Source organism: Ambystoma mexicanum, chromosome 1q (assembly GCF_040938575.1).
Source record: "Ambystoma mexicanum isolate Mex_15411 chromosome 1q, UKY_AmexF1_1, whole genome shotgun sequence".
Lineage (NCBI taxonomy): Eukaryota > Metazoa > Chordata > Amphibia > Caudata > Ambystomatidae > Ambystoma > Ambystoma mexicanum.
Genome location: NC_090922.1, coordinates 653,105,704 through 653,133,117, shown reverse-complemented (window position 1 = coordinate 653,133,117; position 27,414 = coordinate 653,105,704). Strand labels below are relative to the sequence as shown.

Genomic DNA, 27,414 nt, shown 5'->3' with positions numbered 1-27,414 from the left:
GCCTTTTAAATGGGGACTGCATTTAAAAAACAGGTTTTGGTGACTGCTACCATCCTCATTGGCCCACGCCTTCTCAGTCCCCTGCTGCTGGCACAGAACCCCACTGCACTGGCCCTCCTCTGTGCCGCTCTGGTGCTCGTTAGGTGTCCCTCCTCTCTCTTCCTGTGTAAAGTGTGTCACAGGATTAGTCCAGCCCACAAAGCAATGGGGATATTTTCCAAGCCCAGCTTTGGTTTTAAAACGACCCCACCATGCCTCTACAACCAATGGGAGTTTCGCTGGGGCAGGCGGGTGGAGGAGGAGAGCAGACAACCTGTGTGCCCCATGCATCCCCCACACTCTACTTCAGGTGCAACTAGGCCCACCAATGTGACATGGCGCCTCACAGTTGTTTACTTTGATGATCATTTCTTTAATTGCTGTGCTCCCCCATGAGTCAGCACCCACAAAGCTGCTGGTCTACACAATCCTTAAGTAAATTGGCGCCCTGGGCAACCACTAAGGTGGCCCATGCCTAAAGTCGGCCCTGGACCTTATTTTCCAAGTGTCTGCCATTAGCACAGAGGGGACTGCAAACATGACCACGTACAGGCTAATGTCATTGTTTACATTGCGAATTGCAAGCAAGCAAGGAAGGAAATTCGAGCAGACCTGGATTTCCAGCTTCCACCAGGTATGTGCATACTGGGGGTCATTTACATGGATTCCTACATAAAGCAACAGCTTTTAGCAGGTGCTAGTAGCTGGTGGATCCCAGAGGAATCCAGATCATCGCTTCCACCATCAATATCAGAGCTGGCGGGGATGCTCACATATTGGGAAAGCGAAGTGGCTGGTGGAGACAGAAAGGTCCTCCTGTGCTTGGCTCTTCCATTCAAATACATTAACATCTCCTGAAATGGAAAATATCAATTAAACCAAACATAAACCCCTTACACGTGGCTTTAAAATCCCCACCTCAGAGCTCCAGGCAGTTTTAAATTGAACACTTTAGAATTCAAGCGAGTGTGATTTCATGATTCAATGTCATTTTTATAATAAAAAAGCACAGCTTACTGCAGTGGGCTTCAAAAACTTTCAACAGCATTTCCATGTGCGGCCAAACAGTGCAACATTACAAGCCAAGTCGGGTAGGAAAGGCAGCTGTTCTCGCCTCACTGAGCTGGTGCTATTGGGAGGGCCAGGGGGGAGACAGACAACCTCCGAGCCTCCGGAAGTGAGCCAAGCTCCCATCCCCGTGCAGGTGAGAGAGTGCAGTCTTTAACTGCACATCCCTGTGCGCATGCTCAGGAGATTGCCTATGCACATACTTTGATAACTCAAAGTAGGTGTTCCAAAAATGTGGAGTCACTCCTTTGCACCGGGGCACACCCAGATACAAATGCGGTTCTTCCCTTTGAATGAGCCCCCAGAACGTTAGTGGGTGTACATTTGGTATTACAGATGGGGCCTCTGGGACTTTGGTCCCCCTCTGGAATACCAATGAGCGTCTGCTGCTGCACACCAAATACAAAAATGTCCCGTTTGCATGGGGGGGTGTGGGGGCAAGAGGGCGCACATGTGTAAGGGGAAGCCTGTCCAGGGCACTACCATTCTTGCTCCACTGGCCCACAACACAGAACAGCAAGCGACTGCTCCACAGCCTGATCCTTAAAGTGCTAATGTTGTATCCACTAAGTGTTACTACTTAAAATTCCACACGACCAGGAGGTAAGGATAGGACGTAGTGTAGCCCATAAAGACGTTTTTTGCTGAAATGCTGATTTTGATGTGCAGATTTAGGTAGTGAAAGTCTCATGTGTGCATTAATTTTACAACATATTATTGGATGAGCACTGTTTAAAGTGTTTCTCTTGATTACGACTGTGTTTTCAAGACCAAGATTATTCCACATTAAAGATGGCTGATAGGACAATCGATAGGTGGAGAGCAACTTATGCTCTGTGGGAGCAGTAATGTGCAAACACATCCAGTCCTGGTTAGCTTCAATTATTCTCAATAGTTTCCCTGCCTAGTCCTCGGATTTAGTTATTTATTTACTTGAATAGATTTTTTTTAATGTACTTGTGAGACAGCACAGCCCATAGGCATAGACATGCTCTGCCAGCAATGCAACAAAATGTTTAGAGCCAGAGTTTAGAAAAGGCAGGTTTAATCTCATTTCGGATAGTCTAGAAGATCCAGGGTGCTTTTCAAGGGGAAAATAACACATTTGGCTTTTATATCGTGCATAATGCCGGAGTCCAGCCTCTAAGCTCGAGACTGGGTATCAATGTCATGATGCCTACCCCCAGGCATCCGGACCAAGCCCATCAGCACCGGGAGCAGGCATCTAGACATTTAGTAAAACCTCAGCAGCCCCGGCTAGGGGCTATCTGGGTTCAGTCCTGGCGCCTTAGGCGCCAGGCTCATAGTAGGAATCAGTCCTGGCGCCTAAGGCGCCAGGCTCATAGTCATTACTTACCTCAGGCAGACCATGCTGCAAATGACTCCAATCCAACATGAAGCCTGAAAGAGACTATTTTTCTACAGGGACTATTTTTTTCTCGGGTGTGGTTCTAGGGACTTCTTACCTGGGACTACTTTTTTTTTTCATAAAATACTTTTTATTGTTTTATAGGTACAAACAAAACACAACCAAAATACATAATTCACCCTTAGTCATTATGGTTAAACACACATGTATACAATTCTTCCCGGCATCTGGCCTGTCTTTGCGTACATTATGCAGTTATCATGAGTTTGTTTCGATCACTTATCTAAGTTCAGTGCTTGGCATTCAGTGTTTTATGGCTCTTCTTTATCAGCCTTCAGTTGACCTGCCATCTTTGCCATATCTTGGTCGCTTTCTCTGGGCATCCCCTCGTAGTATACACTCTTATTTCCATTGGCACACATCCATCTACATCCGTTATCCATTTTTCGTACCTGGGTGGTGTGGGTGAGCCCCATAATTGAGCAATGTTCCTTTTGGCAAGACTTGTGGTTGTTGCGAACATGAGTTTTTCAAATCTTGATAGTTCTATCTCTGCATCTATCCCCAGTATTAGGAGTTTGGGATCCATTGGAATTTCGCGGCCAAGTACTGTTGATAGTCTATCGCAGCATCGTTGCCAAAAGTCTTGTATCTGCGAACATTCCCATAAAGTGTGAAAGAAGGTTCCTCTCTGGTGATGGCATCTTAGACAGTTGGGGTCCGTCGCTCTCCCCCATTGGTACAGGTCTTCCCTGGGGTAGTATATCCTATGTAGAATTTTTAGCTGAATCAGCCTAATTCTGGCTGAGATTGCTGATTCTCGGGGGTACATAAGAGCCACTGTCCAGTCTTCTGGTTGTATTTGACCCACGTCTCTTTCCCATTTCTCTTTGAGCCTTGTGAGCTCCTTTGTGGCAAACAAATTGATGGCGTTATAACCTGGGACTACTTTTGAGGCTATTTAAACCACGCCCGACCAGCAACACACGCTTTGCGTTATTCTGCATCCAGCAGTGTAACACTCACTGTGCCTGCAGCCTGCATCCAGTCTTCTGCCACGCCCGCCTCGAATCCGGAGCTCCTAAAACAAAGAGGAAAGAAAGGGACAAGGTTAGAAAACAAACTTATTTCTATTCCACACCTGATTCTGGATCCATCTTGTCTCCGGACCTGTAAAGAACATCATTTCTGCACCCGCCGCACCTTCAGCTGCAGCGCCGCGCCATACTCACCAGTCTTCACAGCATCCTTTGGGTCGGCGCTGCCTCCATCATTTCTTCGCCGAACTTCGGCACCTAGGAGACAAAAGAAAACCACAAGGCGAGCCGATGGAACCAACAAATATAATTCTTACCACCATAGACTTACCTGATTTACCACCGGAGGCATCATTTTGTGACTCTCCATATTTTCACGTGCCACATCTGTAAAGAGAGACAAAACACGTTTTCCTCGTGCAACATTTACCGGACAGCGCCGTGTAATACAGACTCTTACCTGAGCGCCACCAGCTGCCACAAGAGCATCTTTTCACGAGCCAGCTGCAAGACAAGAAAGGAAGGGGGGAACAAGAGTGAACATCGGACATATTGAACTCTATGAACTTAATACTTACTTGTCCTCACCAGGAACCTCACAGTCAATACTCTCCGGAACTCTCCCGAGCCTTCAAACCAGTGAAGTAACTGGAATCGACGCGCCCCTGCAAATCCACGCAGGATGGAGAGCTCATCTTTCAAGAATATAAGGTGAGATTGCTGTGAGGGCATTTTGGATGTGATTAGTTGGGGAGGACTGTAGGGGTGCCATCACTTGAATCCACAAGTAGCTAAATCCATCTCTCCACTTGCAGGAGAATATTTCTACGGGTTAAGCAGACAAGATTAGGAGGGCAGATGTAGTCAGTCATCGCTGCACTACGCATCACGTGGGTGGAGACCGCAGCTGTCCGGGTCCGACCGACACCCCTGTGGGAGCCAGGTGAGCGTAACAGAACGCAAAACCTATCTACAAATCCCCACCCGGGCGTTATGAAAACCTCAGAAACCGACCAACTAGCCCTATTGTTAGGGGAACTTAGGGCAGAAGTGCACTCTGCGCGCCAAGAGACTAATGCCCTCAGGAGAGAACTGATTGTGTCAAAGGAGCGCACTGATGATCTTGCTAGACAATTACTGCAAAACCAAGCTGGGCAAACACCATTACCTGGACTCGGGGGGAATCCATCTCCTGCTTCATCGAGCAATCCTGTGCAAGTGGTTCTACCATGGAGCATTCCTTTAGCTCCACCCGAACGTTTTGCTGGGGACCCAAAAAAGTTTGCCGTGTTTATGAACCAATGCCGCTTGCAATTTTTATGCAGACCTGGAGCTTTTCCGAATGATCAAACCAAAGTAGCCTTTGTACTATCATATCTTAGTGGCAGCTCAGCGGATTGGTCAATTCCATTGGTTAACCGGGATGACCCTCTTCTTCGGGATTTTCAAGGTTTTCAGTTGAGCATGGAAAGACTATTTGCCAGACATTCACAGGAACAGGCCCTGGATAACGAACTTTTATCATTACGACAAGGTAACCAGGATCTACTAACCTATATCGCCACTTTCAATAGGTTAGTGGTGGAAACCGGATGGCCAGAGGTAAAACGAATTACATTATTTCATTGTGGACTTCGGGGTGAACTTAAAGACGTTTTGGCCGAAGTTGTGAACCCACCTCAGGATTGTGCAGAATATATAGACTTAGTGGTCCAGTTAGACCACCGACTTCAGAATAGAAAGGCTGATCGAGCTAAGTTCGAGAATCGGGTATTGGTTAAACCCAATGTTACCCTCAAAGGAACAGATGTATCAGAACTGATGCAGATCGGGGGGGGGGGGTCAAGGGAACCTTAACTCAAAATGAAAGAGAAAGAAGACAGCAGATGCAATTTTGTCTGTACTGTGGGGCCTCAGGACATTTTCTACAGGATTGCCCTATAAAACCATCTAAAAAAGTAGTCAGAGTTGAAGATAATAATCAAACAGAGCCTGATTCGAGAAATGACCACGCCCGACAAGCGTAGTGGTCCGCTTGCCAAGCTTGAAGAAGGATACTCAGACCTCGCACTTCCTCATACCAATGGTCCTTATAGATCCAAGGCAGCCATCGCGTATGCACGCAGTGAGGGCATACATTGATAGCGGGGCCATAGGAAACTATGTGGACCACGAGTTGGCTTCTAGGATGAATCTATCTCTCTCTAAAAAGACCACTTCGGATGTCATCACCACAGTCGATGGAACTGAAATTGCCTCTGGGCCTGTAACTCATTCCACCGCAGAGATGACACTATTGGGTCAGGATGGGCATTGAGAGACTATTGTGTTTGATTTAATCAAAGCCCCGCAGTTCCAAATAATACTGGGGATACCTTGGTTGGAAACACATAATCCTTGTATTTATTGGCGAGAGAAGAGAATAACCTTCCCGGATTGTGCACATACTTGTTACCCAAAAAAAACCTTGAACCAAGGCCTGGCCGCAGTCGCTACTCCAGTCGTGCAGTTACCTCAGGAATATCAAGAATTTCAGGATGTTTTCCAAAAGGAACAGGCAAACACCCTACCACCTCACAGATCATACAATTGACAAATCGATCTCATACCCGGTGCACAACCTCCATGTAGTAGGATCTACGCCCTTACGGAACCCGAAAACCTTCACCTATGACAATACTTGGACCAATACCTTGCTAATGGCTTCATTCGTCCATCCAAGTCCCCTGCATCTTCAGCTTTGTTCGTCGTGCCTAAAAAGGAAGGTGACCTCAGAACGTGCATAGACTACCGCGCATTAAATCAGATCACGGTTAAGAACCAATACCCATTGCCTCTGATCCCCGAATTACTAGACCAAGTAAAGGACGCTTGCATCTACACTAAATTAGATCTCCGAGGGGCATATCATCTGGTATGTGTAAAGAAAGGCGACAAATGGAAGACTGCTTTTTGCACTAAGTACGGGTTATTCGAATACCAGGTGATGCCCTTCGGGTTGTGCAATGCACCAGCAGCCTTCCAGTATTTTATGAACGATGTCCTTCGTGAACTCATTGACGTCTGTGTTGTCGTATACATAGACGATATTCTAGTGTACTCCTCTTCAGAATCAGACCATGTGAAGCACGTATGTGCAGTCCTTGAGAAACTACGCCAGCACAGGTTATATGCAAAATTGGAAAAATGCGTTTTTCATGCTATGGAAGTTGAATTCCTTGGATTTATCCTGACTCCAAAAGGAGTCCGAATAGACTCTCGAAAGGTGGACCCAATCCTCAAGTGGCCATCACCCAGTTCAGTTAAAGGGGTACAAAGCATGCTCGTATTTGCTAATTTCTACCGCAGATTCATTCCGGATTTCTCACATGTTGTACACCCTATGACAGCACTTTTGCAAAAAAACAAACACTTCTTGTGGACCAAAGAAGCTGAAAAGGCCTTCCAAGAGCTGAAAGCAAAATTCACGTCTGCACCTGTCTTAAAGCATCCACGCCCCGAACTTCCATACATAGTTGAAACTGATGCATCCAGTTTAGCCATGGGAGCTGTCCTGTCCCAGAAGGATCCTGAAACCGGTCAACTTCACCCAGTAGCATTTTGGTCCAGAAAGTTCTCGGCACCCGAGTTAAACTATGTGGTTACCGATAAAGAATTATTAGCCATCAAATCCGCCTTCAAGGCTTGGCGGCATTATCTTCTCGGTGCCAGGCATACCATTACGGTAATCACCGATCACCGGAACTTGCAGTATTTAAAAACAGCCAAGGCCCAATCGTCGCGTCAACTTCGATGGGCATTGTTCTTTGCCGAGTTCGATTTCGTGATCACTTATCGACCAGGTTGTAAAAATGGCAAGGCAGATGCCTTATCCAGAATAGGGTTGGGAGAAGCATATGCGAACCCGGAACCGGTGCCTATAATTTCAGAACAAAGAATTCTTGGCATAACCACTCTACAGACACTAGAGGATATTCAAGTAAAGATCCAACAACTCTTCGATCCAACAGCCCTGCAGGACTGGGTGAAGAAAGGCCCGGACTACTCAGTCATCAATGACCTACCTTATTATCAAGGGCGACTATTTCTACCACACAAGGAACTACAAGAACTAGTCATCTCCAATTATCATGACACCCTGATGGAAGGACACCCAGGTATCGCAAAAACTGAAGCTAAAATTAAGAGACAATTCTGGTGGCCCACCTGGTGAAAAGACGTAAAGTCATTTGTAATGTCTTGTGGCATTTGCGCCCAAAACAAAAGTCAGAAGAAAAAACCAGCTGGCCTCTTACAACCTTTGGATATTCCACCTACACCATGGCACACCTTATCGTTAGACTTTATTACAGATCTACCTCCATGTAATGGATTTAACACCATTCTAGTTATTGTGGATCTTTTTTCCAAGATGGCCCACTTTATTCCTCTAAAGGTATTACCTTCTGCTTCAATTCTGGCCAAGCAGTTCCTCGAAAACATTGTTCGAATACACTGATTTCCTTCCGTGTTGGTCTCTGACCGAGGTAGTCAATTCATTTCACATTTTTGGAAGAAATGTTGTCAACTGGCGCAAATCGACGTGAGGTTATCAACCAGTCACCATCCCCAGAACAATGGTCAGACGGAGAGGACCAACCAGACCCTTGAACAGTACCTTCGTTGCATGCTACACCAGACCGAAAGTAATTGGAAAGATATTTTATGGATTTCCTAGTATGCATACAATAACTCTGTACATTCAGGAACCGGACAAAGCCCATTTTATACCATATATGGACATCACCCTCGAACCTCAGAACTAGATTCGCCTCAGCATTTAGAAATGCCTGCAGTTAGTAATTTGCATTGTACTATTACACAAGCCTTTAAAGAGGCAACAGAACATTTGAAACAAGCAAAAGAGAAATATAAGAAAAATGCTGATCAACATAGAAGTGAAACTCCACAATACCAGATTGGGGATCAAGTTTGGCTGGCTACAAAACACATAGCTCTGAAGGGAACTCTGACTTTTAACCCTAGATATTTGGGACCTTACACTATTAAGGCCATTATCAACCCGGTAGCCGTCAAATTGGAATTACCCTCTAATGTGCGCATTCATCCTGTCTTTCATGTTTCACTTTTAAAACCAGTTCAACCAGGAACAAGATTAACCAAACCACCCGACCCCATCTTGATATATGGAGAACCTGAATTCGAGGTAATAAATATCCTGGACTCCAAGATGGTTAAATCAAAACTCTTTTATTTAATCGATTGGAAGGGCTACAGACCACAAGAAAGGTCATGGGAACCTAGTGACCACGTCCATGCACCTCGGTTGGTGAAAAGATTCCATCGGAACTTCCCAGACAAACCAGGGCCCAGGTGAAGAACAACTTTAGGAGGGGCCTTGGGGGTGGGGGAGTGCTGTCATGATGCCTACCCCCAGGCATCAGGACCAAGCCCATCAGCCCCGGGAGCAGGCATCTAGACATTTAGTAAAACCTCAGCAGCCCCGGCTAGGGGCTATCTGGGTTCAGTCCTGGCGCCTTAGGCGCCAGGCTCATAGTAGGAATCAGTCCTGGCGCCTAGTCATTACTTACCTCAGGCAGACCATGCTGCAAATGACTCCAATCCAACATGAAGCCTGAAAGAGACTATTTTTCTACAGGGACTATTTTTTTACTCGGGTGTGGTCCTAGGGACTTCTTACCTGGGACTACTTTTGAGGCTATTTAAACCACGCCCGACCAGCAACACACACTTCGCGTTATTCTGCATCCAGCAGCGTAACACTCACCGTGCCTGCAGCCTGCATCCAGGCTTCTGCCACGCCCGCCTCGAATCCGGAGCTCCTAAAACAAAGAGGAAAGAAAGTTGGAAAACAAACGTATTTCTATTCCACACCTGATTCTGGATCCATCTTGTCTCCGGACCAGTAAAGAACATCATTCCTGCACGCGCCGCACCTTCAGCTGCAGTGCTGCGCCATACTCACCAGTCTTCACAGCATCCTTCGGGTCGGCGCTGCCTCCATCATTTCTTCGCCGAACTTCGGCACCTAGGAGACAACAGAAAACCACAAGGTGCGCTGAGGTAACCAACAAAAATAATTCTTACCACCATAGACTTACCCGATCTACCACCGGAGGCATCCTTTTGTGACTCTCCATATTTTCATGTGCCGCATCTGTAAAGAGAGACAAAACAACATGTTTTCCTCGTGCAACATTTACCGGACAGCGCCGGCTAATACAGACTCTTACCTGAGCACCACCAGCTGCCACAAGAGCATCTTTTCACAAACCAGCTGCAAGACAAGAAAGGAAGGGGGGAACAAGAGTGAACATCGGACATATTGAACTCTATGAACTTAATACTTACTGGTCCTCACCAGGAACCCCAGAGTCAATACTCCCCGGAACTCTCTCTCAAACCAGTGAAGTAACTGGAATCAACGCGCCCCTGCAAATCCACGCAGGATGGAGAGCTCATCTTTCAAGAATATAAGGTGAGATTGCTGTGAGGGCATTTTGGAGGCGATTATTTGGGGAGGACTGTGGGGGTGCCATCACTTGAATCCACAAGTGGCTAAATCCATCTCTCCACTTGCAGGAGAATATTTCTACGGGTTAAGCAGACAAGATTAGGAGGGCAGATCCAGTCAGTCATCGCTGCACTACGTATCACGTGGGTGGTGTTGGGTGTCCTGACCCACATTTGGACTATTAAGCTGCAACATTTGGTGCTGTGGGCTTAGAAAATCCAAGATGGCGGAAAAGCCCACAGTTGCGCCAGAATCCGGGAAAACCACGCAGTTTGTGCGCACACCAAAATGGTTGCCTAACCTGCCACCCACCAGTGCAAGAATGATGGGCCAGGAGTGCCATGAGTGAAATGTGTGCCAAAGGAAAAACAGCAGTGCCGGTTGGCTAAAAAGGCGCTTTAAAATCACCTTTGTTTCCCTGAATGCAAGCTCAAAATGCCTATTTCAAACATTGCAGGATATTCAAAAATCTTACTGAACACCAGCAGACATCTGGCAGAATGAAGTTTTGTGTGCATACAAAATCTGGAAAGATGAAGAGCCCAAAACAATGTTTATAACAAAACTGGCTGAGCTGTGGATGTCAGCAGCTTAACTGAAATTGGATTTAAAACCCCTAAAATCGAAATGTTTAAATTAAATGAGTGACCTACTTTTGAGTGTCACATAGTTTGCAACTGTTAAATGTCATAGTTTTGAACTTAGAATCAGCATTCTAGCTGCATGTGTAAAAATTGTGAGTTTGATTTGAATGAAGAAAAACTGGGAACAAAAGTGACATTTAGCTGAAGCCTGGCTTAATGAAACTGGATTCTGCCTGACAACTACCCCCGGCAGGAGAGGGAATTCAGCAGCTGTGTTCCCAGGCCTGGCTGCATCCTGCTGCCCCTGCCAAAAGGAGATGACACCTCTCTGATTGAATTAGGGGAGTGGTACCTGCAGACTGCAGGAAATTGAACAAAACCCTGTCCTGGACTCAGGCAAATGTTATATTTGGGGGGGGGGTCGTAAAATGGCTTCCTCTTGTGAGAAACTGGGAGGGGCACTGCATCTGTGAACAAGCTGAGCTTGGGGGAAGTGGATAAACCAGAAATTCCACCATGTGCTTTGGAAAACCACACCCCTTTGGGGCCAGAGCATAATTTTAAAAAGATGGATAATTCATAGTGCAGACTTGTAAAAATTATATAAATAACATCATCATTCTTGTGATTGTTCTGTGCACCTTTTAAGAGGTGTTAGGACCCTGTCGTATGTTCTTGGGGATAGTAGCGGAAAAAAAGGTTGTTACTCCAAATGTATGCATGTTAAAAATCTGACACTTTATCATCTGAAACCCATATCCCTGGTGCACATTTGTGTAAAATCTGGAAAGGTTTAGAGGTCGTGATCTGGATGAAATGGGCAGAATTCTGTCATAAGTGGACACGACATCTTACAAAGACAGGGATCGGATGGTTTGGTGCTACAGAAAATATGTTAACTGGACGTATAATATTAGAAAAATGGTACATAGATAAATATGTATTTGGATCAGAAATAGATGTGTGCAATTTGACAAGGGGAGGATCCTCTGACCATAAACCTACCTCATCACTCTGACTCACAACCCAGTTCCCCCAATCAAGGAAGAGAGGAGGAACTGGCCAATGATAAGTTGAGAGGGTTGGGCATGCAGAATTAGCCGACCCACCCACTTTCTAAACACATAAAAAGAGCCACTGGAAGCCAGATAGGACTTTTCTTTTTCACTTTCTGCGGAGCATTTTGACTTCAGACTTCACATCCAGAGATCCAGACTTCAAATCCATCAATCTCCAGAGACCAGAAATTAACTCCAGAATTTGTAGCAGAGAGGCCTGAATCCACAAGATGAATCCTTTTTCAGCAGGCCTCCAAATCATTTGCAAACTATTCAACAGCCGGGCGAGCTGTTTGAATTTTTTCCAAGAACGTTTGTCAAAACCAGAGACCAGACCACCGTGCAGTGCCGAGAACTTTTATCAGAACCAGAGATCCAGACCGCTGTGCAGTGCCGCTAGCAGAGCTGACCCAGAAGGTAGAATTATCCAGTGAGCAGAACCAGGCCGAGACCGTCCGTGGCGAGGGAACCGCAGTCCAATCCTGACCCGATTCGTGGCGAAGTCACATTCCTGTCCAAAATATAGTGCGAGTACCGCCAGAACTGTGCAAAACCCAATCTCTTAGTTTAAAATAATCTGATCCAAACTATTCTAACCTATTTAGAACTGCCTCCTAGAATCGTGTCATTCTGTCATCTTTAAACCTGAAAACTGTCATCTGTCATTCTGAGCTTTAAAATTTAAAATCCGAAAAACTACCTTTACTAAATCAGCCCTATCTCTGGAACCGTTTATGATAGAGGATTTAACTTTTATTTCGAAGCTGAGATTCTAAGCTTTCCAACAAGCTCTAAACTGACTTGCTACTCCTCATACTCCCTCCGTAATTGCGCTCGACGCACGCGACTAAATTGCCGCGATTTGACATTTTGCTTAATTTCAGCCACGTGTAAAAATATTTGTCCTTGCTTTCCTTTGCTGAAATTCGTTTGCAACCTGACAATCATTCATAGAGCATCGCTAAAGTGATCCTGAACTAATACAAAGTAGCTGTCACCCACCCTGAACCTCTAGAGGGAATTAAAAGCAATTTTAGCACATTTCTCACTTCATTGTCATCACATTCAAAGCATTTTGGGCCTGTGTTTAAAACTTCTACCTGTTTTCCTCTAAGCTTGCTGGGGGGGGGGGCGGGGAGGGACTGAATTATATTTGATTGCATTCCTGAGAACTGTGTGCTTTCCTTCCATCTCTTTACCTTGCATAAAGGGGGCGGGGGGGGGGTGAATTGTCAAAGAAAAGTGATTACATTGTCTTTTGTTGAAGTCAGATCAAGTTTATTTTCTGTACTGCATTTTCATTCATCATTGCATTGCCCTTGAAGCCATAAAAGCATGCTCAGCTACTTTATCCTCTCTATATCACTTCTAAGCCATCAAGAAGAGTGTACCACTGTAACATTATCCATTGTTGATCACTATCATCCTCACAAGTGTGCTATCAAATATTAATTTACTATAAAAGTGTGATAGATATATATTGTTTAATTTTCAAATAAACCTTTTAAATTTGCAAAACAAACCTACTTCTTGGCTCAGCGGGGTCAGGGGGATTCTGAGAGGGGTGTTATATAAGGGTTGTCATCCAGAGTAAACGAACTGGACATTAAAATACATCAATAAGGACTTCCATCAGCATCCCAGACTAGGCATTGACTTAGCTGTAGTGTTGAATTGAAGTCTCTTACAGTGGAGACCGCAGCTGTCTGAGTCCGACCGACGCCCTTGTGGGAGCCAGGTGAGCGTAACAATCAAACCCATACTGTTCAGTGTTGCTACAGCATGTTTTTCCTGAATTCTCCTCCCGGCAAGTTCCAATGGAGAAGCGTGTTCCAATGCTTACTAGCATAAACCAGGTGATATCAGAAAAGAGAGACATGCCCGATCTAGGTGCCCGAGTAGGGATGCATGTCCACATTCAATTCTTGATGTACAGCGGATAGTTTCCATGGAAGGCCTTGTGTGCTATTGTAAGAAGTTTGAAGGTCCTGATCCTGGTCTTGATCGGGATCCAATGTAGTGCCCCGAGGTTAGGAGTTATAGGTGAATGTCAATGAGTATTAATTATTATGTGGGCTGCAGTGTTCTGCAGCACCTAAAGAGATGTGACTATATTACTAAGAGACCATGCCTATAAAGTATTTCAGTAGTCTAGTTTAGAGCCTATTATAGCTCTCGCAAATGTTGCACAATGGTACCCTGACAGCAATGCGTGTAGCTGTCTCAGCGACATTAGATGGTAGTTAGTAGAAATGATTACTGCATTGCTCTGCAGGATCCTGGAAAGGGTGGAGTCAAGTAGAACACCCAGTGCTTTGACTTTTGGTCGGATGGGTATTGAACAACCTAACTGTTTACTTCAAGTCACAAGTAATAGCTCTGTCTTATTTGGTTTTAACCCTAAACAGTTGTCAGACATCCACCTTTCTAGTTTGTCTGGAATACACTAAACTCCTGTGATGCTAGTCAACTAATCCTTCCCAAGTTAGGAGACAAGTTGAGTATCATCCCCAAAACTCTGGAATGTGATATCAAATTCAAGAATAAATTGTGCAAAGGCTTTACATAGATGTGAAATAACAGTGGGGACAGGCATTATCCACGAGGAACATTCAACAATTTCTTTCTGGAACTGATATGGTCCTATTTTGACTGCAGACGACCGACACGTAACAAATGAGGCACGCAACTGAGCTGATTTCTTAGAAACATAAGCTACATCTTTAATACGATTGATTTAAATGTTATGGTACAGCCTTGAAAGGTGATGGCAAATCCAACAGCATGAGAGGTCCAAGCTACCCATTGTCAATAATATTGAGCGCTGAATCTATAACATCAATGATTGCAATTCAGTAGTTCTGACTGGTCTAAAACTTGGCTGGCAATCTCAAAGTAGATTATGTTGTTCAGCAAAATTACTTAGTTTGATTGTAGCCACATTATCCAATACCTTCAGGAAAAAAGGGCATGTGTCTGATGGGGATAGCTAGAACAGAATGTAGGATACACATTATGCATCTTCAAACAAGGTGTGACCCATGACTTTTTACAGACGGAGGAACCACATCCCTATCGAATGATGAATTTAGGAGTGCCGTTATAATTAGATACAAAGTATTAGCACATTCTTTTATAAGTGTTGAAGGACATGGATCATCTGTACAAGTTGGTTTTAGACTAGCTAAAATGGATATGGTCTCTTAACAGGAGACTTTAGTAAAACTGAAGGCCATGTCTAGTGAGCAAGAATAGGCAGTGTCTTGGCCAGGCCCGGTAGTGGAGGGTGGGCAGTTTAGGTAGTTGAGCAACATCGTCTATGGGTTTAAAATAACGAGCCAGCTTCGACAGAATGTTGATTCTTTTTTTCTCCCTGAAACAGGACGGTATGGCATTACATCATTTCTCTAATGGCTCTTGTGAAACAATGACACAAGTACTCTTGGACAGACAATGTAGAATGTCAAGTCATGTTTGGTAGAATTTGGAGCTAAGTTTATCTCAGTAGCATTAAAGTTGTGCTTGGTTTCTACTACTGCATGCTCATACTCGGAACTAAATAATCTGTATTTTATAATATTTTCTGAATTTGGATTTCTCCCACATGTTCTCCTGCATATTATTAGAGTGGATTTCATTACTCCTAAATCAGTGTAGTGCCAGTTTGCAGTATTATTTCTAGGAAGCACACACCTGGTTTGCATTGGGGCAATAGCCTCAATGATGTTAGAGATCTTTTGAATATACAAATCAATAATATGGTCCTGATCTGAAGTACTAAAAGGGTTTCAGTAAACATAATAAAATGTGGTGTCAGGCATTGGGCATTGTTGGGCATTGAGATGGTGTTTATTCCTAAAAGAAATCTGATTGTTACCCTGTTTGGGTTTGACATGGGTGAAAAGCCTAGATATATTCAATAGAATGGCAGGGAGGTCAAACCATGGCAACCTAAAGAGACAATGGGCCTCATTATAACTGTTGTGGAATGCGTTTAACGGCACCGGTAATGCTGCTGGTGCCGTTAAACGCATTCCGCACTATTACGAGGTTCCCTCGCGGGACCCGATGTGGATGTCTGGTTTATCCAGATGTCCATAGCAGGTCCTGCGAGGGAACCAGGGAGCTAACAACGGGCCATCTGGTAATGGGCCCGTTGTTAGCTCCCTCCCCATTCCCATTGAGCCCTATGGGGGCTCGAATGGGAATGGGGAAGGTCCGGGTTCCCTAAATGGGGAAACACCGGGCCCTCCATACTCGGAATGGCCCGGTATTTCCCCATTCAGGGAACCGGGACCCGGACACGGTTTTGGAGGCAGCCATGGCGCCAATAGCGCCATGGCTACCTCCAAAGTCGTAATGAGGCGCAATGATTAGCAATAGATATATTACTGGAACGACCCCAATGAATAGTGCAACCCTTATTTTGGGTTGTGTCTGTTGTTAAGACTACAAATCTCAATTAGAGAGGATGGACGATCTGTGGAATCATTACAAGCAAGTCTGAAGTATCCGAAAATTAAAAAGATGGCTGGGGGTGGGGGATTCATAAGAGGCAATATAGCTTCAGCAAAGTAGTTAAGGAAATCAATGTAGCACTGGGTTGGGTCGTAGACCACCTTCATTTCTAAGGATGATGTTGGGTCAAAGAGCATTGAAGAGTTAAAATTTCACATTGTGGAATCACTGAAGTTTGAATGGGATGAACATCCCTGAATGGGCAAACTTCCTGGCCGATACTGAAACTGCAATGGTTACCTGGCTACCCTCAGGCCCAGGCCCCCTCCCCCACCAGTCACACTCCTGCGCTGCCTTCCTGGTAACCCCCGCACTTGGAGACTGTTTCTGTATCCCTACAGTCCCACTACCAGCACTTGACACATGCTGTCTGCACTTACCCTTGAACTTGCCATCTGCTGGCCGTACTTTTACTTTGTTATCTATTTTATTATCCCAAGCACTGTACTATCCCCTCCCTTCACACTTTCCTCCTACTCCTTCCCATGCACTTGCACGATCTGAATGACACCTGGCCTAGTAGGATCATTGTCTGTCTTCCCTCTGTTCCCCCTCCCTTGCCTCGTCGCGCCTTGAAACACTTGTGTATAGGCACGTTATAAATGCCATATCATATCAGAGCTACCATTGCACCCCTCCTGTGGGTCCTGGTAAATGAAAACATAGTATAGCCCTCTAGCTGGTCCAAAAAGTATGTTTTTGCCAAGACTCCGAGATGGCAAAAAAGTCGAGATTCTGATGTAAAATAAAGTCACGGACATCAATAGCATGGCCTGGGAGAGAGCGAACATTTAAGAGAGCCCATTTTAGGGTTTTCAATGGGGGAGCAGACGTGCCAGAGACTAGAGTGTGTTTAGAAGAGCAACCTGTATTGGTAGGAACGGTATACTTTACAAACGAAGGAGACAGAAGGTTATCTACTTGACAGAAGTAGCAAGAACCAATTGGATCGGGTACATCGGGAAATAGTTTTAAATTACCTGATATGGATGGTCTAGGTCTGCTACCTTGATTGAGGCTCAATGCTAATGGTGAAAATAATGCCTCTGCTCTTGGTTTTGTTGGAGCTCAGGGCAAGGTGCAAAAATTGACACGTTGATATAGAATTCAAGTGATTAGTTAAAGATGTTTTCCTAAACGAGGTTTGAATATTCTGATAAATGAATAACCTAACACTATTAACAGGCTGTCGCTGAATGGCTGGGAAGATTCCCTTATTATATATAACATCCTTCATATCATAACAATATTGAGACAAGTATATATTTAATTTGGCGCCAAGACGGTTATGCTAAGAATTCGACCTGTCCATGCTGTGAAACTTTAGTAGAGGATCTTTTGCATTTTGTTATAGTTTGCCCCAGTTACCCTGAGATTCGGAAACGGACTATTCCACTGTTAAAACTATCACGAATCACCCATTGTCACCCGGCCCTCATTTTTTTACTATTGGGTGGACTTGCTGTTCGCTGCCTGGTGTTTTATAGTATTCCTGAGGAGGGCTTGGTATTTGAGGAAATGTATTGTTGCTAGAATGGTGTAGTATGTTTTAATTTTTGGAAGACTGTGATTTTAATTTGTGTGATAAATTGCTGTAAGATTTTAACCTGATTTTAGGTTTACTTGCTTTTATGGTATATTTTACCAAGATAACGCTGATATGATGATAAATATGACACAATGGCGTTAGCTATAGGTATCCTAAATATGGGGCAAAGCTGTATCTATAATGATAAACTAAGCGTACAAGAACTGGAAGGAACAAAGACAAGCAATGACCAGAGGTTGAGATAGTACCAGTCTATCTGGAGAACGGGAAAGAAGGTGCAAAGCAAACAAGCAGGACCCGTGGCCCGCTGCCCTGGCACAAAAGGCACAACAGGCTTTGGTTCAGCGATTTTGGCAGAAACTGCTCAGGTATGCCTGTCAGCACCTGAAGGTAATGTTATCGTGGGTGGCCCACGTTCACAAAACTGGTACAAATCTGGGTAATGTAGTTCCCAGTAAGGCTAGCTCAATCGAAGTTGTGGCATGCAACAAGGTAAGCCTAAGGACCTGAAATTCCCTAACAAAGCAGTGAATAATCTCAGAGCACCGACATTTGACTAACAACCCTATATGTATAATTCAAATCAGCAATACAGTATGACAAAGATGCATCAGCACAAACCAGATAGCATCTCCCTACTCTTGACAAAGACTACTCATTGAAAGCTCCATGACTAAGGAGACTCAGATGGCATGGTATTCGCTAACAGAACTGCATCACAAGGCTTATTTCTGTCCCCTGGTTATCATGACAACCTCACACATATTAGATCATCCAATCTGGCCTCTAGAAAGCCATGTAGCAGCACAACGCACCACTAGAACAAAGACATTAAATTACATCACAAGGGTGCTCAGAAACCTTCACTGCCTAGCTTGTCAGGCCTGCATCCCCGTCCATCCATTACCTACTGGCATGCAATTCTACCAAGCTAGGAAACCCAAGATCTCTGCCTCATTCAAAGTCAGAGCTTCATCAGCATGGGATTGTCAAAAGATATTCAGCCACCCCACATCTCCCCCACTCGCCTTAGTAGCTCGTTCTTCAATACAATCAATACCATCAGTGGGAAACATGACTCTGTCCACGTTCAGCTTGAAGGGCAAGAAGGACAGAGATTGTGCTAATTTATTTTGTTACCCTGTCAACCTTAGCATTACATTCCACAAACAATCATATTTTAATCTTCTTTACGACACATCAGGGAAGGTAGTATGAAAATGGAAGGTCCAAGAGGAACCAAACATTAGTGCATGGAAGGATTATTTAATGAATCTGGCAAAATTGGAAAACATTTTTTCAATGTGGAAAAAAGAATAGACCAGTATGAAGTGAATCTCTTCCTAAATACTCCCCTTCCCGAGCCCTCCGCTTGTCTTCCTTGAAATCTCTGAGGGTGAGCTGCTTCTCCAAGAAGAGACATGGGGGGAGATCTTTATCCACTGCAGGTGCCTCCCTCTGGAACAGCCTCCCTGCCTCTCTCCAGAGCCGTATCTCCTTAAATTCCGGAAACTCCTCAAGACTTTCCTCTTCACCTCTTCCTTCTCTCTCCCTCTCCCCTGCTAACCACCTCTTTCTGCTCTCTCGCTCTCTCTCCTCTACTTCTGCTCAGTTTCGCTGACTGGCTGCCTGATGTACCTTCAGAGCCTCACAGGTCCCAATCTTTCCTCGCCAGCACTTGCCTCCGGCCCTTGCACTTCTCGCAGCACTACTGCACTTCAGAAACAACCTATGACAGTGGTATCTGTCTGCTCTTAACCCATGTTCTTATGGGACTGGGCGCACTTGGTCCCTAATGCCCCCCCACACTTCCTGTTCTGTGCATCTGCATGATCTGAATCTACCACGCCTAGTAAGAAAGTTTGTCTTGTCCTTCTTATATCTTCCCCTCTCATGGATGGTTGCGCTTTGAAACACTTGTGTATAAGCGCATAATAAACAATCAATCAATATGTCTGAGGTTTGAAAACTACTGCAGAAACATATGAATTGCATGGTACTGAATGCACATAAAAATGTCAAAGTGATACAGTTGCAGCTCTGACATCCAATTACAGGGTTATGCCAATTACAGCCGGAAACAATCTCTACTATCTTATGATCAGGACATATGGGAAACGAAACACCCTAAAAAAAGAAAAGGACTACCACACAATAATTACTTTCAGCCATTTCCGAGTACTGGAAGCAGGGTATGTTACCATACAAAATCTGAGATGCAGCGGTAGCCAGTCCTGCTGAGATGGAGTAGCACGTAGCTCTTCCCACTGGCAGCAGTGGCAAGAAAAGAACAATATGGTGGATCATCTCTGAGCCACCATATTGTGTGTTCCCCACTCATTTCAATCTTTGCTTGTTAAAATGCCCATCTACACTGCAAGGTCCATGCAAATAGTGCACCCTCTTTCAGTATCCACCGAATTGGTAGACAGAAATATCTCAACAAATCTGGAGTTGTATTCTTAGAGGGCCAGAAAAGAACAAACTTTTTCTTTTTCCTTGGCTTGGGGCCTTCACCACTATATTCCCAATTTACTCTTTTTTTGCTACAGTTGCCATTTGCAGTGTTGCCTAAGTATGCAAGGCCCCTCACCCCAATTTGGCACTTCTCCATATTCATTGTCAAAGCAATTTCTTCAAGATATACACATAGTTCTGAGGGCTACTTCAGGTTTGTGACATGGTGCCCAGTTCTGGAATCCACATGCATAATGTATCATCCAGTGCTGGAGGCCTCGTCTGAAGTTTTTAGCCCCAAGACCTCACCTGGTCTACAACTGCAACCATTTCTGCAATCCTTATATAGACTGTATCATCCGATCTGAAGTTATGTATCTAGATCTGAAGGCCTTATCTGTGCTGTGCCATTATGTCTAGTTCCACAACCCACATATGGAATATAGCACCCATTTCAGGAGTAATCAACATATGGTGTAATGAAGACAGTCCCGGAGGCCTCATTATCAAATAAATCCCCCCTCTCTTTTCTTAAAGAGTGTAGTAAGGTCAACAATGATGGCAGAAAGGTGTCAGGCGGAGGAAGGGTAGCTCAGGGGTAACGTGTTTGTTTTGGAAGCAAGACAGCACAGCACAACACAGGTTCGAATCCTGATCCCCGCTTAGAAACCACTCGCGCTTTATAAAGGCAAATGATAATTATATAATGCAAATTTTCATTACATAGCATACTGCATGGTACATGGTCAGGCCTTATGTAGCAATACTAGCCCCAGATTACAATATACTGAACCCTGCAGGGTCAGGCTTTAGACATGAGACATATCCCCTAAATTGCATGCACTGCACCTTACATGGTGAGGCTTTAGATAGCAGAGCTACCCCCTGAATGTTTATTATATAAGAAAATTTGGTTATGGCAAACTAACTGAATTCCCCCATGAGCTTCTCTAAATATGTATCTTTTGCATAAAATATAGCTTATCTTGGCTTTAGCACAGTCTCTAATTTATAAAAGAATGTAGCTCTGCCAACAGGTTCAAAAGTGTATTACTCAGTTGAAGCCACTGTTTGTTTACTATGCAAATGGATTCCTGTTTCAGTTCCAAAAAGGGCAATGCGCTATTTAAAATAACTTTCTAGACATGCTACCAATACATCCTTTTGAGGCTACCTCCCTGATGGTGTCTGGAATGTACCTACTTATGCGTTGACTGCTAGCATTTTTCTAGCAGGAATGCCAACCATAAATTGGTTCCCACTTTGTAAGTTTAACAAATCTGCTCAGCACTTTTATTGGTGGTGGAGGGGGAGTGGATTGTAATTTAGTGGTGGGAACCTGGACGATGCCAGTCAATAACAAGATATGTGATGTTGGTGTTTCTCTCACACAGAAGTGATCATGTAGTGGTTGTAGATGAGGTCAGAGTGGTAGTTTCCTGGCAGAGACATGGTATCTGACATTTAATTATGGGTCAGGTGATTTTGAGGGTTCTAGGACACGGAGGCAGAGGAGTTCAAGACTCCTAAATCCCACATCTGCACCATTTGACAGACCCACATGCATTTCTCCCCGATTGACTTGCCATTCTGGCTGCCCTGTGGTTTTGGGCAGTCATGTAAATGCCGTCTGGTATGCAAGGACATGACAGGTGGCATTAACAACTTGTTTTGTGAATGGATGTAAACGTAACTCACACACCTGGGTCTAGCCAGATGTATGTGTTAGATATGCAACCAATGACACACCAACTATTCTAGCAAGGGCCGAACTGATTACACAAGTGTGCACCTATTCAATCCTACACACGCGATTTAAGGGCTCAACCAAAATTAGCCCCAGTGCTGTATCTGTTTGCTTACCTCCCCTCCAGTCATTAAAGGAACAGGACAAGCTCTGCATCATGGTTCTGTACAAGCATTGTAACTACAAGCATTTTCTCAGAATTTGGAAGTCAGTTAGCTTTTGTCTTGATCAGATTTCTGACATGTATGTTGTACATTCGTTCTGTATTTTAAAAGGTAAATAAAGAAACTAACATACAAATAGGAGAAATCAGATCCAGACAACGGCAAACTGGCTTATAAAGTCCTACCAAGGCGCAATAAAAATGCACTTTGACGCAGGAAAAGCAATACTGCTTGAGCCGGACCCTGGAAGCCACTAATAGGACACCAGAGGTATTCAAAATATACAATGAACTCAACACACAACACCAAATCCAACAAAGTATGCTGCCCACCCATAATAATTACACACAACATATTTGCCTTTGACACATTCTATTACATCAGCATGAAACTGGGACAAAGGCTCTCTTCCGCACCTGCATCTAAGCAAGACTCAAAGACAAGCAATACCTTCTCTTGGTTCTCTTTTGTAACAGAGAAAATGCTCAACTAAACTGAATAAAACCACCAAGGCCTCCACAGTTCAGAAAGACCCCAGCCATGTGAGTTTAATGAAAACCCACATCTCCACCCTGGCACCAACGTTCACCTCTCTCAGCAATGCCCCGCTAACAAAGGTCTTACTGGTCAGAGCCCTGAAGAGAACCACGGTCCTGATACATTTGAATAAGCAAATCCAGATCCTAACACATATTTTCCCAAATACCACTCCCTCAAGTGACTGGGGGTCCTTCACCCACCACAAGGCTTCCTTGCTTGATACCTCGAGGTCCAGAGGGTGCAATATCACTGCTGCCAGTGGAGGTGGCTCTATTATGTTCCAAACACCAAGCAATGACCCTAGGAAATACATTTTGCATGCTAGAAAGTATATTTTCTGCAATGATAATGCAGATGAGACAGGCCGCTCACCATTCCATAACAGTTACAGTGGAGCGCTGCCGTGGGCAGACGTGAACCATAGAGTTCCAAACAGGCAGTACCACTAAATACAAGTGAGGATCCAAGATTGTGGGAAGTCTTAATCATGACTTAAGCCCGATTTTCACAGACGCAGGGGAGAGGCAATGGCAGCATGAGAGAATGTGTGATTAAAAGAAGTCCAGCCACTCAGCTCTGAAACATAATTCTGACCCACACCTGAGAGTGGTTAGGCACAGGTGGTCTCCACAAGCAGGGCTGAAGCCCTACATATCAAGTTAGCCGGCAGAGAGGGGAGTTTTGGCAAAGGGGACGGAGAGTGGGAGATGAGCAGGAAAGGAATTTGAGGCAGAACCAAAAGGTGAAGTCTGGAGAAAGGTGGCCAAAAGGAGGGTGAGGAAGAGTGAGGTGTAGAAGGAGGAGGAGGTGGTAAACAGGAATACCAGAAGAAGGGAAGTGTTAGGAGAATGAGTCCAGGAAGGGGAGGAGGAGTTTGTTGGAGAGGCAACTGGAGGTGATACCTTGAGGGAAAGGTGGAAAACATGCAGATGGTTGGAGAAAACATGAAGATGGGTGAGGAAGAATTCATTGAGATGGGGTGTAGGAAAACCAGCAAGAGGATAGATATGAATAGCGATGAGGAGGAAGAACCCCATGAGAAGCTGAAGATAAAACAGGTGGAGAGATGGGAAAGGATAACAACAAGAGAAAGAGTTGAGAAAATGTTGGACATGAGGAGGAACAGCATGAAACAAACCTGAAAGGATAGAGTTAATGAAGGGTGCAGATATGTTTATATATTATGGTATCCAGGAGGCACAAAGGGAAGGGTGGTAGAGGGGTAATAGAGGCGAGAAGAGAGGAGGTGCAGGAGAGATACCCTTCCTTTTGAAACGATTGTGATTCATTGAGCGAGCAGCCAAGGACAAGGTGATAGGGATCACGGCTAGAAACAAAAGACATGGCGGAGGGAAGGCAATATGACCCAATCTGCAGAAAGGTTAAAGTGGCCAGCCTTTCAGGAAAGAAGGTCTTAAAGCTGTTGCTATTAACCCAACCATCTGCTGCCCTGATCACCCTCAATGTGTTAGAAGCAAATTACACAGCAGATGGGAATTTTTGGAATAACTATGTTGGGGATCTCACTGTTCCTAATGGACAGTGGTCCTCAGATGTCCATGGGCCAAGTTTAAAACAGTCGATCTGCGTGAAGATTGGTGACCCACGGTGATTGGCACTCTCACCCTGTTTGTCTGACATATATATGCACATTAGCGAACGTGAATGAATCCTTTTCCATTCCAGTAAACGCAGATGAAACCAAATCCTGGTTCACCTGGACAATGTGACCATCCCTGTGAAAGACATTACATTACAACTAAGCTTGATCCACAATTGGATGTCTAGCTATAACGCTTGTCTACATGGATACAAAACACATATCTAACAGTTAGGCATTCTGTACCGACACAGGGTACCACCCTGGATGATACATACAAAGACTATATAGGTTACTGTTCAAACTCTTCATTAGAGTATTGGTTACACTGACAGGAAACTCAAATTAAAAATGGGATCATGTCACACAAAACAAAATGCCAGCATGGGTCATTCTCCTAGTGGTCCAGTTCCATTTCTATCGCAGACCCTCCCCTTATAAAAATGTATTTTCAGTGAATGCAAGTTTCTCAGCCTCTTGAAGCAAGATGTCCCAAGTTCAAGCCCCCACAAGGGGATGCCTCAGCTCTTCCTGGTGTTGCCAGATTCAGGGTGACCCAAACCCTTTTTCTTGAACTAATCTAGATGCGCGGTTTTCAGGATCCTGTACCCCATGACTCAATGTATCATCATTTCTTCAGACTAGGTGGCTAGTGGACACAGATGGCAGGGAGAGCTAGAGAAGGCTCTAGTCTAGGGACCTGCCTGGACCTGTTTGTGGTCTTTCTCTATTCCAACTTGTGGCTCCTCCCATCATCTGGTCCTGAATAGGGTCAACCGGGCCTGCAGGTACCAACCTGCTCTAACTAGCTGGGTATTGGCGTTCTTTCCCACCCTGATCTTTCTCCTTCCTGCCTAATGATTATGGCTTGTCCTTCTTTTCTGTCATCTCTTCCTAGAATCACATTACAGAGTGCTAAGTCGGGTAGATAATTGCAGCATTCGGTTCGCAGGGCTCCTAAAGAATACCTTAAGACAACTTCAAATGGTTTAAAACCGGCATCTCATCTGGCTCTAAAATCGCTACACTGGCTACCTGTCAAACAGAGAGAAATCTTTAAAATCCTATTCTTACAGTATATAAAGCAAGGCAGGGTCCCTGCCCTGAATACCTATCAACATTATGGCACAGATATACCCCTGCTAGCCCATGCGAGTTATATGGTTCAGGCCAGCTGGGGTAGTGTAATCTGGAGAAAGAATGAAGTGGAAATAGAACATTGGCACATGTTGGATCCAAGCTAAGGAGCCACCCTCAGAGAAACTGACTTCAAGAAGACCACTTATAATTCAGAAAGTGCTGAAAATGTACCTGTTTTACACAGCTTTCTCCCAAGAGATGCCCCTGCTCATATTGCCTATATGTCCATCTTCACTTCAAAGGGCCACACATCAGGTGTGATGTAGTACACACACATGTTGCCGTTTTCAACCATTCTATTCCACAAGCAGATCTTCTTAATATGGTCCACTGATCAATATGACACAGGCATTTAAACCCATCTCTGAATGTGAGGAGGAACATCTCAAAGTGTCTTATGTTACATCCTATGGGTATGCAACTATTGTCCAGCCGTGAACAAAGCCTTCTATGTTTTTTCTCTGGTGTTCACTTTTTCACTTTTCTTCCTCCCTGTTCCTTACCGACCTTCCAAACCCATGATGCTCCACTCTCGGTGATCTGAAGTAGATTGGGATCTTGATCGCCTGTTTGCATAAAGCATCTGTCATAACCACTCATGATTGCTGACAAATGGCCAACATCAGAATTTCCACTTATAGTCTACTGCTCTCCTGCCCGTGCATCAATTATGGGGTTAAGCATTTGCCAGAACTGATGCTTATCATTGTTGCTCATAAACTGTACTCATGTAACTCGCCCAGAACCAAATGACTGTGATAATAAACTAAAAATAAAAAATATAATAAAAAATAAGGATAGTTTCAAGCATGTATTAGCCATTGATCGCAAGCCATGGACCTGCAGATTAGTTCTTCCCCCTTAGCAGCATACTCTGTTCTATTCCACTTACCGTCGATTGTATCCGCCTGAAGTCATTCTCCCTCTGTAGCTTGTACTGGTCAATCTCTGCGATGGCTTCTTCTTTTGCTTGCCTCAGTCTTTTCCCTTTCCCTTAATGAAAATAAAAAACGAAGTATAAGGTCTGGAGTTTGTAATTTGGTACTTCTGCCAGCTAGCCTGGTACTCACAGATTCCATCAAGGTGGAATCAAGTGGGGCATTAAAAACGGTTTCTGTTGAAGAAGTCTCCACACTCCAAGGGCATGCTTGAGCACAACTCTAGTCCATCAGACTTAATATATATTTGTTTGTGTCTTGCCATGATGGGTGCTTTTGCAGCCGACATACATCTGAGGGTTTAGCCCGCTTTTGACCCATATAAACAGGAGTAAAGGCTCAGCAGAGGGCCTTTGTTTTCTGTGTATTTTGCATGTGGGGCCACAGGGGCGAGCTGGGGTGCAAGTTTGAGTGTGGAACTCAGCGTGAGGGTGTAGCAGTGCTTAAGCTACTTTTGCACGGCCTTGCCCACGTGAAAAAGCCATTGTCCCGGCACTGACCTAAAAACATCAATTCTACAGGGGATGCTCGCTAACATAATAAATGTGGCTTATGGTAGCAGAGTTGCGTTTGCACAGCTATGCAAAGTGCTAAGGAATGCTGTAGCTGTACACCATTCCTCAGCACAGAGCTTGAGTGGCTATCATACCGCTTGCTTCACAACATGGAGGTCAAAGAACATAATTCAAGATGCATGTTAATTGCAGTGAAAGGAACCCTTTTGCCAATCTTCAAAACAGTACTCCAGTTTGAGACCAGACTTATCAACTTCCAGAAACCTTAACACAGTCAGCTGAGTATTGCACTGCGCTATATAAACTAGATGATTGAAAGTTTGTAAAGCAGGACTACCGTAACAAAGCTCTACGTGATTACATCGAAAAGGATTAATCGAATACGATTTCGTCCAATTTAATTTTTTCTAATTCGATTTGCCCGCAAATATATGCAGCGGGAGACCACTCCGCAGCCCCCTCTTGACCATCCCCTATTTTTGTTATCACGGTTACACCCCCCACACATATATGTGTGGGCAAATGCGGTTAAAAAAAAAGGACAAATTTGAATTCG

At 44.5% G+C, this 27,414-nt stretch overlaps 1 protein-coding gene across 1 annotated transcript in view; it reads right to left on the bottom strand.

Annotated features, from left to right (window-relative positions):
- LOC138534660 (V-type proton ATPase subunit G 3-like) overlaps positions 1–27,414 on the bottom strand; it is a 79,687-nt gene that overhangs the window by 3,311 nt on the left and 48,962 nt on the right. Inside the window, exon 2 of the mRNA XM_069641239.1 lies at positions 26,298–26,398. Coding sequence (XP_069497340.1) covers positions 26,298–26,398 — 101 coding nt within the window. The remainder of the gene's footprint in view (positions 1–26,297; positions 26,399–27,414) is intronic.